The 11,934-nt window shown below is 44.0% G+C and overlaps 1 protein-coding gene across 1 annotated transcript in view; it reads left to right on the top strand.

Moving 5' to 3' along the window:
- The first annotated feature begins 3,788 nt into the window (after nucleotides 1-3,788).
- HADH (hydroxyacyl-CoA dehydrogenase) overlaps nucleotides 3,789-11,934 on the top strand; it is a 42,146-nt gene continuing 34,000 nt past the window's right edge. The window contains exons 1-2 of the mRNA XM_050944557.1: nucleotides 3,789-3,958; nucleotides 10,376-10,504. Of these exons, the coding sequence (XP_050800514.1) occupies nucleotides 3,833-3,958; nucleotides 10,376-10,504 (255 nt within the window). The 5' untranslated portion in view covers nucleotides 3,789-3,832. The remainder of the gene's footprint in view (nucleotides 3,959-10,375; nucleotides 10,505-11,934) is intronic.

The following is an 11,934-nucleotide window of genomic DNA, read 5'->3' as shown; positions in this document are numbered from 1 at the left end:
TTGATGATCCTGTTGAGAAAGGATTTTTAAAATTTTAAAAAGGAAGAGAAGTAGAAAGTTAGTGATGGGGGTGTATGTTTGGTTGCAGCAGCAGCAGCAGAAGATGTCAGCAGCAGCATTTTGAAAATACTGTAAGGAGAGAGATGATTATCAAGACATGCACCAGATAACGGTGAGAGCGGTTCTATTTCTCCTGCTGAACCTAATAGGAGAGCTCTCCCCTCCTCATGTCTTTTGTACAAAATACTGTGGGCTTCACCTGGCTGAAGAGAAGTGGATCTTCTTTTTCTCTTGTGCTCCTGGGAGTCCTGACTAAGGAGCTTTGCTTATTTTGCTTAATATTATTCTGCATATGTGACCAGGATTTGAGTGTTTGTTTGATAGTCTCCCTCAGGCAGAGCTGGGGGTGAGCTCAGGGCAGGTGTCCAGTTCATATCTCTGAATATTGAGCAATAGAATTTCTGTTTAGGTGATGCTTGTTTTCATCTGTAATTGGCTAGTCCTGAATAATCTTCAGTCAGATAAAGTTTACTAAGGAACAAAGCACCTCATCTGTATCTCAAAGCCGGCTTTTGTTGCAGTGATCTTTTAGCACAAAATGCCAAAGATGAATGCACTTAATTTTTTCTGAGGAAACAACTTAATCTGGTGAATTGCTCAAATAAACTTTGTCACAGTATGTTGCCAACTGCTGGGATTTTATAGTCTCTCTCTCTCTCTCTCTCTCTCTCTCTCTCTCTCTCTCAATAATAGATGTTTTTCTTAAAGTCCAGCACTTACATTCTTGTGATTCAGATTGTAATTTAAAAAAAAAATTAAAAAAAATGTATACATATGGTTGGGAAGAAAAGTCTGAATATGTGATCCAAGTGTAACCCAACAGACTCAAAACACTACATAGATTCGAAGGCCAGAAGGGACCATTGGATCTAGTCTGACCTCCTTTATATCACAAGCCATTGAACTTCCCCAGAATAAAAAACTGCCCAAGCAAGCATTTGAAAGCAAATAAAAACACAATATACTTGTGACACCCTGACATTCTACTATTCTCCACTGTCATGTAATTAGGATGTGTTTTGTACCAAGTATGTCTTGTGAGATGTCATTCTAAAAGTCTTGATCTGCTAGACATTAATATCTCACTGTATTGTATGTGCTATCATTGTATGTGAAGTTATGAAGTTTGGTTTGTATGTGTTACTGTAACATGCTGTGAGTTTGAAAGCACCAAAAGCAGCCTCTCAAGTACAACAGGAGAAAAGCCAAACAATGTTAATGACTTATTGAGGAAATGCACACAAGCACAAAGATTACCCCAAGAACTATGTGCAATAGAAACCTCTCAGAGATAGCACTACACAGTGGGAACTGTTTGATCCAAGTCACAGCAAAAGAGCTTCCCAGATATCAAAGGGTGGGACAATGACATCATAGGGGGACCTCAATCTCCCTGCAACAACATACCTAGAAACTCCTAAGGGGCAAGGACTGAACTGTGGGAAGTGGTGGTCCCAGGCTAGAAGGATCTTTAGCCTGTGTATGAAAATGTGGGAAAGCCAAGGCAACTTGTGCCTTAAGAGTCTACCAGGCTGTTTACCACTCAGCGTGAGAATTTGCTAATATATATCCTACCTATCTAGTGTGTTAAGCTCAGTTTGTGGCTTTTGTTTATTTACTAAGAGAATCTGCTTGGATCTATTTGCTAACCCTTATCGCTTAAAATCTACCTTTTGTAGTTTATAGACTTTTTTGTTTTTCTCTAATCCCACTTTGTGGAATTCAGTGTGTGTGTCCACAGTGAGGGAGAAGGTGAATTTAAATTTGCTTATGCTGTCCAAGCCTCCTCTAAACACGCTGAGGGCCTAGCTCAGCAGGACTCATAGACTCATAGACTCTAGGACTGGAAGGGACCTCGAGAGGTCATCGAGTCCAGTCCCCTGCCATCATGGCAGGACCAAATACTGTCTAGACCATCCCTGATAGACATTTATCTAACCTACTCTTAAATATCTCCAGAGATGGAGATTCCACAACTTCCCTAGGCAATCTATTCCAGTGTTTAACTACCCTGAGGACAAGGTAAGGGAGCCCAGGCTGGTGGAACAGGTGAGCTCATTGGTACCCAGTACATCAGGTGCCATCCCAGAATGGGGGGGGTAACCCTTCATAATACTACTTAAAAAAAATAAACACTTTTGTGGTGGCAGTACTGTAGTTGGTGCTTGCTCAGGCTGTTCTTTAGTAGGTTAGAGAGCGAGAAGTGAGATTCCCCTATATACCAAAGTTAATGTAATCACTGGGATAAGCCAGTAGAGTTGAGTATGCTTGTGCCAGCATTGAGGTTGAGCTAAAATCTTTAGAATGGTCTCATGGCAGGGCAGTTGCTGATAAAACAGATTTCTCAATCATGGAAAAAGCTGGGTAAAAGGGAATGTAAAATTTATTGCTTGCCTTGAACAGATGTAAAATGCCAAATATTTTTTTTAAACTGTGTTCCTGTGAATTTAATGTTTGTTTTTTTCTTACACAAACTCAATATTTCTTACAAATGTTTAACAATCTTTTCAGCTCAACAAACATTTGGGTAGTGCTTGTCCTGTACGAGCAAAAATGGTTCAATTTGGTTTGCATAATCCTATTTGATATGTTCAATCTGCTTTAAGGGCCTGAATCTGTACCCTATTTGCATGTGTAACTCAGGCCCTAAGCTTTTACTTAAATTGATGGTATCAAAACCTGCCTCCAGGATCTATTATTGTGGTGTAGAAGAAAATTGCAATTAAATGATTATAAATAATCATGTTTAAAGCTTGTTTCCTGAGTGCCCCGAAGTCTGAGTGCAGTCAGTGTAAATTGATGGAGTTTGGTGCCTGGTATAATTCAGCTTTCACTATCCTACAGAGAAAGGATTACCTGTTAAGTAAGGGGTCCAGTTTTGTTTATGGCCTATTAGAACTAGCACCAAAACTTTCTAGCCTACACTTACTATTGTTATATGTTATAGCATCTTATTGTGAGAAATTATTATAATCCATAACAGCAGTTATGATACCTTTGTGTGCAATAAAATCTGACCTTTGCTATTGTATGTATTTTAGGCAGTTTCTTTAGTGAGTCCACCAGTAGCAGATTCCACCAAGCAGGCTGTTTTGAACATGCATGGGATTTTGTTGTAGGGGACCTGGTGTTGCTGTTTTAACCCTTTTGAGGAATCAGAATTGGTAATGACAATCTGGAAAGTATTAAGCTACCCCCAGAGCACCTCATTCACTTTCTTAAAAGTTTTACCACTTTTATAATTAAAATCAGGGCCTCCATTATATGCAATTTTCTTTCTCTCTCTCTCAAACTAGTGTAAGAGTGAATGAAGGATGACTTGGCTGTACTGACCTATATCTAGTATGAGCATTCCTGCCACCCATGGCTCGTGAATCCACCAAAGAGAAGAAAAAAGGGACATGCAGTGTGATGCATGGGCTTAAATGTTACCTGTTGGTTATTTTTGCACATTTTGCTGTTTATTATGAAGAGAGAGTGGGAGTGCACATGGCCCTTTCAAGGCCTGGGGTAGCTCTTGCCCCGGGTGTGGGGTGGGTGGCTCTTGCCCATGTTGCGGGCACTCTGTCTATTATCTGGCCCCGGCTCCCACGCGGCTGACTTTTGCTCAGTGCGGGGCGGGCGTGTGGGCGATTGCTGCCCTTCACAGCCCGGGCGGCCGGTACCGCGGGGGGCGTGGCCAGAGGCTGCCGCGGCCCCGCCCTTCCCCTGACACCGCGCCCCCAGCTGGGCTGCTGCCTGCGGCCGCCCCCGCCCGCTCACTCCGCTCGCCATGGCCTTCGCCACGCGCTGCTTCGTGCGCTCCGCGTCCTCCGCCGCCACCGCGGCCGCCAAGAAGCTGATCGTGAAGCATGTGACCGTGATCGGGGGCGGCCTGATGGGCGCGGGCATCGCGCAGGTGAGCGCCGGGCCGGGCCGGGCCGGGCCTCACCCCGCTGGGGAAGGGAGAGCCGGGGCGAGCAGCAAGGGGCGCCCCCGCCCCCGGGAGTCTCTGCCCCGCCCGGCCCGTGTCACCGCTGCGGGGAGCCCGCGCTCGTGGGCTGTCCAAGCGGCCCCTGGCTCGCCTTGAAGTGCAGCCCGGGCGCCTCGGCCTGCGTTACCCCGGAACGCGGAGCTCCCGGGGGCGGGGCGGGCCTGGCCTGCCTGCCCCTTTGCACGCCCGGGCACGGCGGGGTGGCTGCACTCCGCCCCAGGCTCGCCTCTCCGAGCGGCGGCGTGTCCGCTCCGCGCCGCCCTTCGGAGCTGGGAGTCTGCCCTGCGGCAGTGAGCGCGGCTGGCTGCGCTGCTCTCCGTGCGCACAGGACTCGTGTGCGTGTGGGGGGCGAACAGGCCCCTCTTTTTTAGCTGCTCCTGGCTTCGTTGCGTTTTCTTGCCCCTTCGCCCCGGGCCGCTTCAGCCAGTTGTCTCCCCAGCCACTGTGTATTAACTGTCATAAATTATTTGAGAGCAGGAAGCTCCTGGTATGTATTTGTACGTGCCTAGCACCCTGGGGCCCCGATCCTCATTAGGGCTCCAGGGGATCAGCGTAATATAAATAACACTGCCTCTGCCACTTCTTCGCTCTTATGGTTTCTGTTATATCTTGTCGTTTCTGCCACAGGCTCTCTCTCTGCCGTGTGTCACTTAACTTGGCTTGATATTTTAATTAGCTGCATAAAGGTCCTGTGTAGGCAGGTCTTCAAGACTTTGTTCTTAAACATCTGATAACCTGGGACTTTGGATTTACAATCACACTCTGTTCAATTTTTGAGTGCGTTATAACCCGGGGTAGGCAACCTGTGGCAGGAGTGCCAAAGGCGACATGCAAGCTGATTTTCAGTGGCACTCACTCCCTGGCCACTGGTGTGGGGGACTCTGCATTTTAATTTAATTTTAGATGAAGCTTCGTAAACATTTTAAAAACGTTATTTACTTTACATACAATAGTTTACTTATTTATTATAGACTTATAGAAAGAGACCTTCTAAAACATTAAAATGTATTACTGGCACATGAAACCTTAAATTAGAGTGAATAAATGAAGACTCAGCACAACGCTTCTGAAAGGTTGCTGACCCCTGTTCTAACCTGTAGTGGTCATCTCTTATCTCTGGTTAAAAATGTGAGAAACTGCAGTAACCTGTCCAGCATAGAGTTGATGCATTCATTTTCTTCATCCCCTTTGTGCTCCACATTAGTATTAGAATGGATATGAATTGGATTCAGCTTCAGTAGGGACACAGTAAATATGTAAGTTGGTCCATTTTCAAAAAAGGAATTAAAAGTAGTTTCAGGTATTGCACTTACTGCTGAGTTACCTTGTTTTGTGATTATACAGTAACATTTTCCAGTCTTTTAAAATGTTTATGGGGGGTTGACAAAACAATGGAGAAACTGACTATGTAGGGGAAATGGTAACTATACACAAAGTGTGGTCATGCACAAAGCAAACACTGCAAAATCAAATATTTTTAAAATCTTTACTATAGCAGTCTTAGACCCCGGTCTTGAAATTAGCTCCCATGCTGTCCCACTGAAGCCAGTGGGGTTCTGTGAGAGACATGCAGCCTGTCCATTTGGACTCGGTGCAGGATCAAGGCCAGAGGGATTACTTGCAACACTATGAGGTACAAAATAAGTAGATGATTTTTGTTTGTTTTTTAAAACCTTAATACAAGCCGTGCCTTTCCAATGTATATTTGTGTTCAGGGTGTTCTTCACAATTCTCCAATCTGTATTTGTCACGGAAAAGTACAAAGTTTGGGTTTTTCTTGTGACTCTTTTTCACACCCTGCCTGACTGATAAGGCAGAAGAAGAAAGAACTATGAAAATGATTTAGTACCAGGTTGACATGGAACAGATAGTCTCACTGAATAGCGAGAACTGAATTTCGTTAAAATACTGTATCCTTATTTGTAATCTGTAGTGTGTTACAGTGGGTTTATAAAATGGGATTTGCTTGTTTTCCCAGAGTGTTCAGCCATTATAGCCTTTGACTTGTAAAGTTCACTTTTAACTTGACATTTTTATCTATCAAATGGCTGATTGCTAAGCCAAGGACAGGACTGTTTCAGATATATTTACTTATTTTACAAGGAAAATAATACTTTGAACATCTATAGCACCTTTCATTTACAGATCTCAAAGCACTTTACAAACAATAATTAAGCCACACAGCACTCCTGTGAGGTAGGGGTGCTATTATTTCCCCCATTTTACAGACAGGAAAACAGGCACAGAGAGGTAAAGTGATTTGCCCAAGGTCACAAAGCAAATTAGGAGTAAATCCCAGGAGTTCCTAACTTTGGATTTCCAGTTCTGACAACTCAGTAGTGCTCCCTCAGAGGTATAGCTTTTTCTGATATTCTTGTTGCATCTATTGTAGAAGGAGATCCATGTATTTGTCTGCTACCTAAAGTGAGGTTAGTCATCTATAACTTTAATTTCTCTATAAAAATAATCTCTCTCACCCTTATTGCTGGAATTTGGGATTTCTTCTGAAAGAGCCTCAAGGCCTGTCTCAATAAATGCAGTGCCACATGAGTATGTGGTGAGATCCATAAATATGTGCTCTGAAGTTTCAGGAATGTGTGCACTGTTTAAAATTCATTAGTCCAGAGAGACAGCTGAAGGCCATTGTGAATTCTGTTACGTGTTCTGACTCTTTTTGGCAACTGTTTGTAAAGAGAAACAGGCATGGTTCTTGACAGGGACCCTGGCATGCAGGAATCCAAGTCCTCAGGGTGAAGGGATGCCTTGGGTGTCTTTGCTTCCTTGTGCTCACTGCATCCTATTGTAATTATAAAGATGGGATTATTCCAGAGCCAGGTTGACTGTGGTACTGCCTGGCAGCAACACTTAATATTTTATTTACAGTGACATGTTTTTTCTTTTAAGGCTTTGGAAGATGCCTTCTTTTAAATCTTTCCGTACTGCGAGTGGGGGAGGTTGGCTGTTGCTTAAGTATAGGTGTGACATACAGTACAATCCAGACTAAGGAGCAGCTGTGTCACCCCTGCCCTGAAACCTTGGTTGTCTTACAATACCTTGCTTTACAATACCTTGCTTTACAATACCTCACAAACAGCCTTCCAGCATGCATGCCTCACCCTCATTGTCTGTGCACTTACAGCTTACCGACTTCACTTGGGTTACACTCTTGCTTTTACTAGCCTTGGATATACTGCAGAGTAATCCCAACACACCACTAGTCCTCGATTTTCCCGCAGAAATACGTGTCTTGTACTCCCCAGCCCTCTCCTGGACAATACAAGTTATATTAAGCCTGTTGTTCCTTTAATAGAAATAATATGCACACAGCTTGTCACCCCAAATGGAGTTTCCCACACACTGGATTAGATAAAACAATAACATTTGTTTATTAACTACAAAGAGAGAGATTTTTAAGTGTGTAGAAGTAATGAGGCATAAAAGTCAGAACTGATTACAAGAAAAATAAAAAATGCTATTGGTGCCTAATTTAACAAACTATTAAATTCAAAGCTTTCTCACCACATGCTTTCCATAGTCTTACTGATCAAACTTCTTATATCAGGACCTCCCCTCCCCTAGTCCAACAGCTGTTTTGTCCCTTCAGGAGCAGTGAATTGACGGGCAGGGGGTGGGTGGTCCCTTGGTGTGTATCTTCCTCCTTTTTATAGTTTGTCTGTTGCTTCCCCCCCCCCCCCCCCCCCCCCCCCCCCGAAAAACATTTCCAGCTCAGTACCAGGAGGCAAAAAGTTTACCTGGAAGGATGTTCCCTGCTGCTTTTTTCTCAACTGTTGCTCTTCCTTTGTTTCCCTTCCTGCTTGATGCCTCTGTTTACTGCTTAAATGCAAATTAAGCAGGGCAGATATTCCATTGTTTTAGGGACAAACTTGTTTCTCAACTTTTGTTTGGAACATGTTAATAATACAGTGGAATCTTATAACTTCACATGCAGTGTTGCCAAAGATATTTTACCAGTACACTAATGGCCAGCAAATTGGAAGTTTTTAAATAATACCTCAAAAGATATGATTTGTACAAAGATTATTACAGTAGTGTATAGGGCAGTGGTTCTCAACCTGTAGCCCAGGTAGTGCATAACTGTGGCCCATGTAACACACTCAGGGCCATGCAGGTAGTACACCTCTACCTCGATATAACACAGTCATCAGGAGCCAAAAAATCTCACCATTTTATAAGTGAGACCATGTTATATCAGGGTAGGGAGAGAAAACCACTCCCCACCTCAGCTCACCTCTGCTCTGCCTCCGCTTCCTCCCTGAGTGCACTGCCACTGCTCCACTTCTCCCTCTCCCTCCCTCCCAGGCTTGCTGCGCCAATCGGCTGTTTGGCCCGGCAAGCCTGGAGGGAGGGGTAGGGAGAAGCAGTGGCTGTGGCATGCTCAGGGGAGGAGGTGGAGATGAGCTGGAGTGGGGAGCGGTTCCTCTGTGTGCCCCCTTACTTGCTGCAGCCCCCACCCCAACTCACCTCTGCTCTGCCTCCTCCCACGGCGAGCTGCAGTTCCGCTTCTCCTCCCTCCCAGGCTTGCCGCGCCAAACAGCTGATTGGTGCAGCAAGCCTGGGAGGGAGGAGAAGTGGAGCTGCAGCATGCTTGTGGGAGGAGGCGGAGTGGAGGTGAGCTGGGGTGGGGGGGCCCTGGGGAGGGCTGCAGCAAGCAACAGGCGGGCATAGAGGAACCGCTTGCGGTAACACGAATTCAGATATAACAAGGTAAAGCAGCCTCGTTCCCCGCAGCGCTGCTTTACTGCGTTATATCCGAATTCATGTTACATTGGACCGCATTATATCGAGGTAGATGTGTATATATATTGTGTGGATGCAGGCCACATAACACAGAACTGCATATGTAGTCCAAAAGGATAAATAAGTTGAGAACCACTGGTGGAGGGTGTGAATACAAGAGTACATTCTGTCACAACAGGATCAGGACCAGCACCTCTTCCTGTTTTTCTTCTCTTTTTTGAAAGAAGAAACTGTGAATGTGGCTGTGGTCAGAGTGAGGGCCTGAAAGAGGTGGTAGTCTTGTTAATAACTCCCTTCTCTCTAGTAGTCTCTGCCACCTGCTGTATTTTAGTATAGCACCTTAGAAAACAATAAACTAGTTCAAGGGAATATTTGTTACACCATTTTTTTGTCCAAGTTGGAAGCATTACTTTGTTCAGCACCATGTAGAAAGACTAAACAAAAGACAAGGAATATAGTTATAGCACATTGCAGTGCAGCCTTGTAGAACAGTGATTTTCAACCTTTTTACGTTTGTGGTTCCCTTAAAAAATTTCAAATGGAGTTCAGACCCCTTTGGAAATCTTAGACATGATCTGTAGTGCAACCACTGATGTAGAATGTTATAACCATCTTTTGTCCTTGACCATCAGTATAGTGCCTCCTAACTGCACGTTTTCTTCATATCCTTGTACTACTTGTTTTGGTGTACAAGTAATTTGCAATAGATGGTGGTGGTAGCAGTTGTCTCTCAAGCGTGATAAATTACAATATATGGAATTTTTCAAATCTTACACCATGGCTGTGGTGGAAATAAAGAAAGTAGTCTTGTTTTCCACTATCACTCATATCTATGAAATCTTGATCAACTGAGCTGTTCCAGGTGGTAGAAAAAGCTTATACAGAACTCAAGGCCAAAAGAAATGTGTGTAACTTTAAAAAAAAAAAAATTCCAGTGAAAACAGATGTTTCAACAAATGTTTCCTAGCAGGGTTTGCAACCCAACAGTATAGCACTCTATTAATGCATAGAAACCTGCAGATTAAATCAACTAATAATTTTCATTGTCCAACATGAGAAGAATGCAAATGCATACACAGTGAATAGTGATCAATGCCCTCCACCCCCACAGCACACCTTTCAAGATCATGTGGTGTACTTCATCCAGTGCCCAAAAAACTATGTGGGTGAAATCTGACAATCAGTATGCCCTTAGAGGAACTATCACAGAAAAATGTGTCTTGTATATCCTGGGACCAACACAGCTGCAACATCGCTGCAAATAAATAATGAAGTAGCATAGATAGTATAAAGCTGACTTTTTAAGATTGAGTTGTAATAATCTGAGCTATATGTAACAGAAGAAAGAATATTAGGTGTATTTTTAAGATTTTAAACTGAAAAGTCTCTCTTTTTTAATATTGTTTATAGATGAGCCAATTTTTAGGTGCCAAATACAAAATCAAAATTCCCCTTTATCCTATGGAGTAACTGCTTAAATTTAATTTTCTCCCCTCCCCTTCCTCATTTTCCCTCCTATTAGCCCAATTGACTTGTCTCTTTGACATTCTTAATAGCTCCTTTCTTCCCATTCCTTCTCCCCAGGTTGCTGCAGCAACTGGTCACACTGTGGTGTTAGTGGACCAGACAGAAGAAATCCTGAAGAACTCCAGGAAAGGGATTGAGGATAGTTTGAAAAGAATGACAAAGAAGATGTTTGCAGACAAGCCTGAGGTGACATCTTGGTATTTATAACCACTAGACAAACTTCACTGAATTTGATAGAATTACTGTTTTAATGTTGTGATTGTTGTCAATTAGTGCACAGATGAATACAAGAGAATCAGATTGGTAGAATAGTATTAAAAATGCATTCAAAAAGCTAGGAAGATAAGAGGTTAAAATATTTTCAGGGTTTTTTGATCGGGAAAGTTGGTGCATCGTGTCTTTTTCTGGTTTTTCAGATTGTAGTCTTAAATGACAGATTAACCTCAAAAGCTGGGAAGCCTTTGAAAACTAAGGTTAGAGCTCAAAGTTTAAGTGGTACATTAATTATCCTTATCTAATAGGTTTCTTTAAACCATCGTGAAGTGCTGTACACCAACTTTACCCCAAAGCAGAAATTACAGGATTGTAATTATACCATTTAAGGAACCTCAGATAGATTTGCTTTAGTTGCTGCATGGGGGAACGGAGAAGCGTAACTTTGCATTTTACGACAGACATCTGTTCTCCCTTTGTATCAGGATCACAGCTTACCCAAAAGTGGTGGGCATAACTAATGTGCTTGAAATAATTGCTGGCTTTGAAAGAGTGAGCTTTCCAAACTGTACTGGGGCCATTGATGGCACTCATATGCCCATAATGTGCCCTCCACCAGGAACAGATGAATATGTCAACCCAAAAGGTAGTACTCCATTGTTCTGCAGGCCTTGATCAATCACAGAGATGGGTTCCTGGGCACTGTGAGATGTACTGGTTCTGCAGAGATGCCATGAACACTGTGAGATAGCAGAGTTCTGTGGAGATCAGGCACTTACCATTTTGGACAAGTATGAACCATGTATCTCCCAAATTGTTATCAGTGGGGTCTCAGTGCCCTCTGTTATATTAGGAGACCTTGTTTACCCTCTTCTACCATGGTTCATGAAACTATACCCTAGAGTTAGAGGACTTGACAAAAGAAGGTTCAGGAGTTGCTGGATAGTGGTGGAGTGCACATTTGGGAGACTCTGGCCATGTCTACATCTAAAATTTTGCAGCGCTGGTTGTTACAGCTGTATTAGTACAGCTGTATAGGGCCAGCGCTGCAGAGTGGCCACACTTACAGCAACCAGCGCTGCAAGTGGTGTTAGATGTGGCCACACTGCAGCGCTGTTGGGCGGCTTCAAGGGGGGGTTCGGGGAACGCGAGAGCAAACCGGGGAAGGAGACCTGCTTCCCCGCCGTTTGCTCTCGCGTTCCCCGAACCCCCGAGCAAGCAGGTCTCCTTCCCTGCGGTTTGCAGGGTGGTTCGGGGAACGCGAGAGCAAACCGCGGCGAAGCTGGTCTCCTTTCCCGGTTTGCTCTCTCGTTCCCCGAACCCCCGAACAAGCAGGTCTCCTTCCCTGCGGTTTGCTGGGTGGTTCGGGGAACGCGAGAGCAAACCGCGGCGAAGCTGGTCTC

Source organism: Gopherus flavomarginatus, chromosome 3, assembly GCF_025201925.1.
Source record: "Gopherus flavomarginatus isolate rGopFla2 chromosome 3, rGopFla2.mat.asm, whole genome shotgun sequence".
NCBI lineage: Eukaryota > Metazoa > Chordata > Testudines > Testudinidae > Gopherus > Gopherus flavomarginatus.
This window is presented reverse-complemented; position numbering and strand designations above follow the sequence as displayed.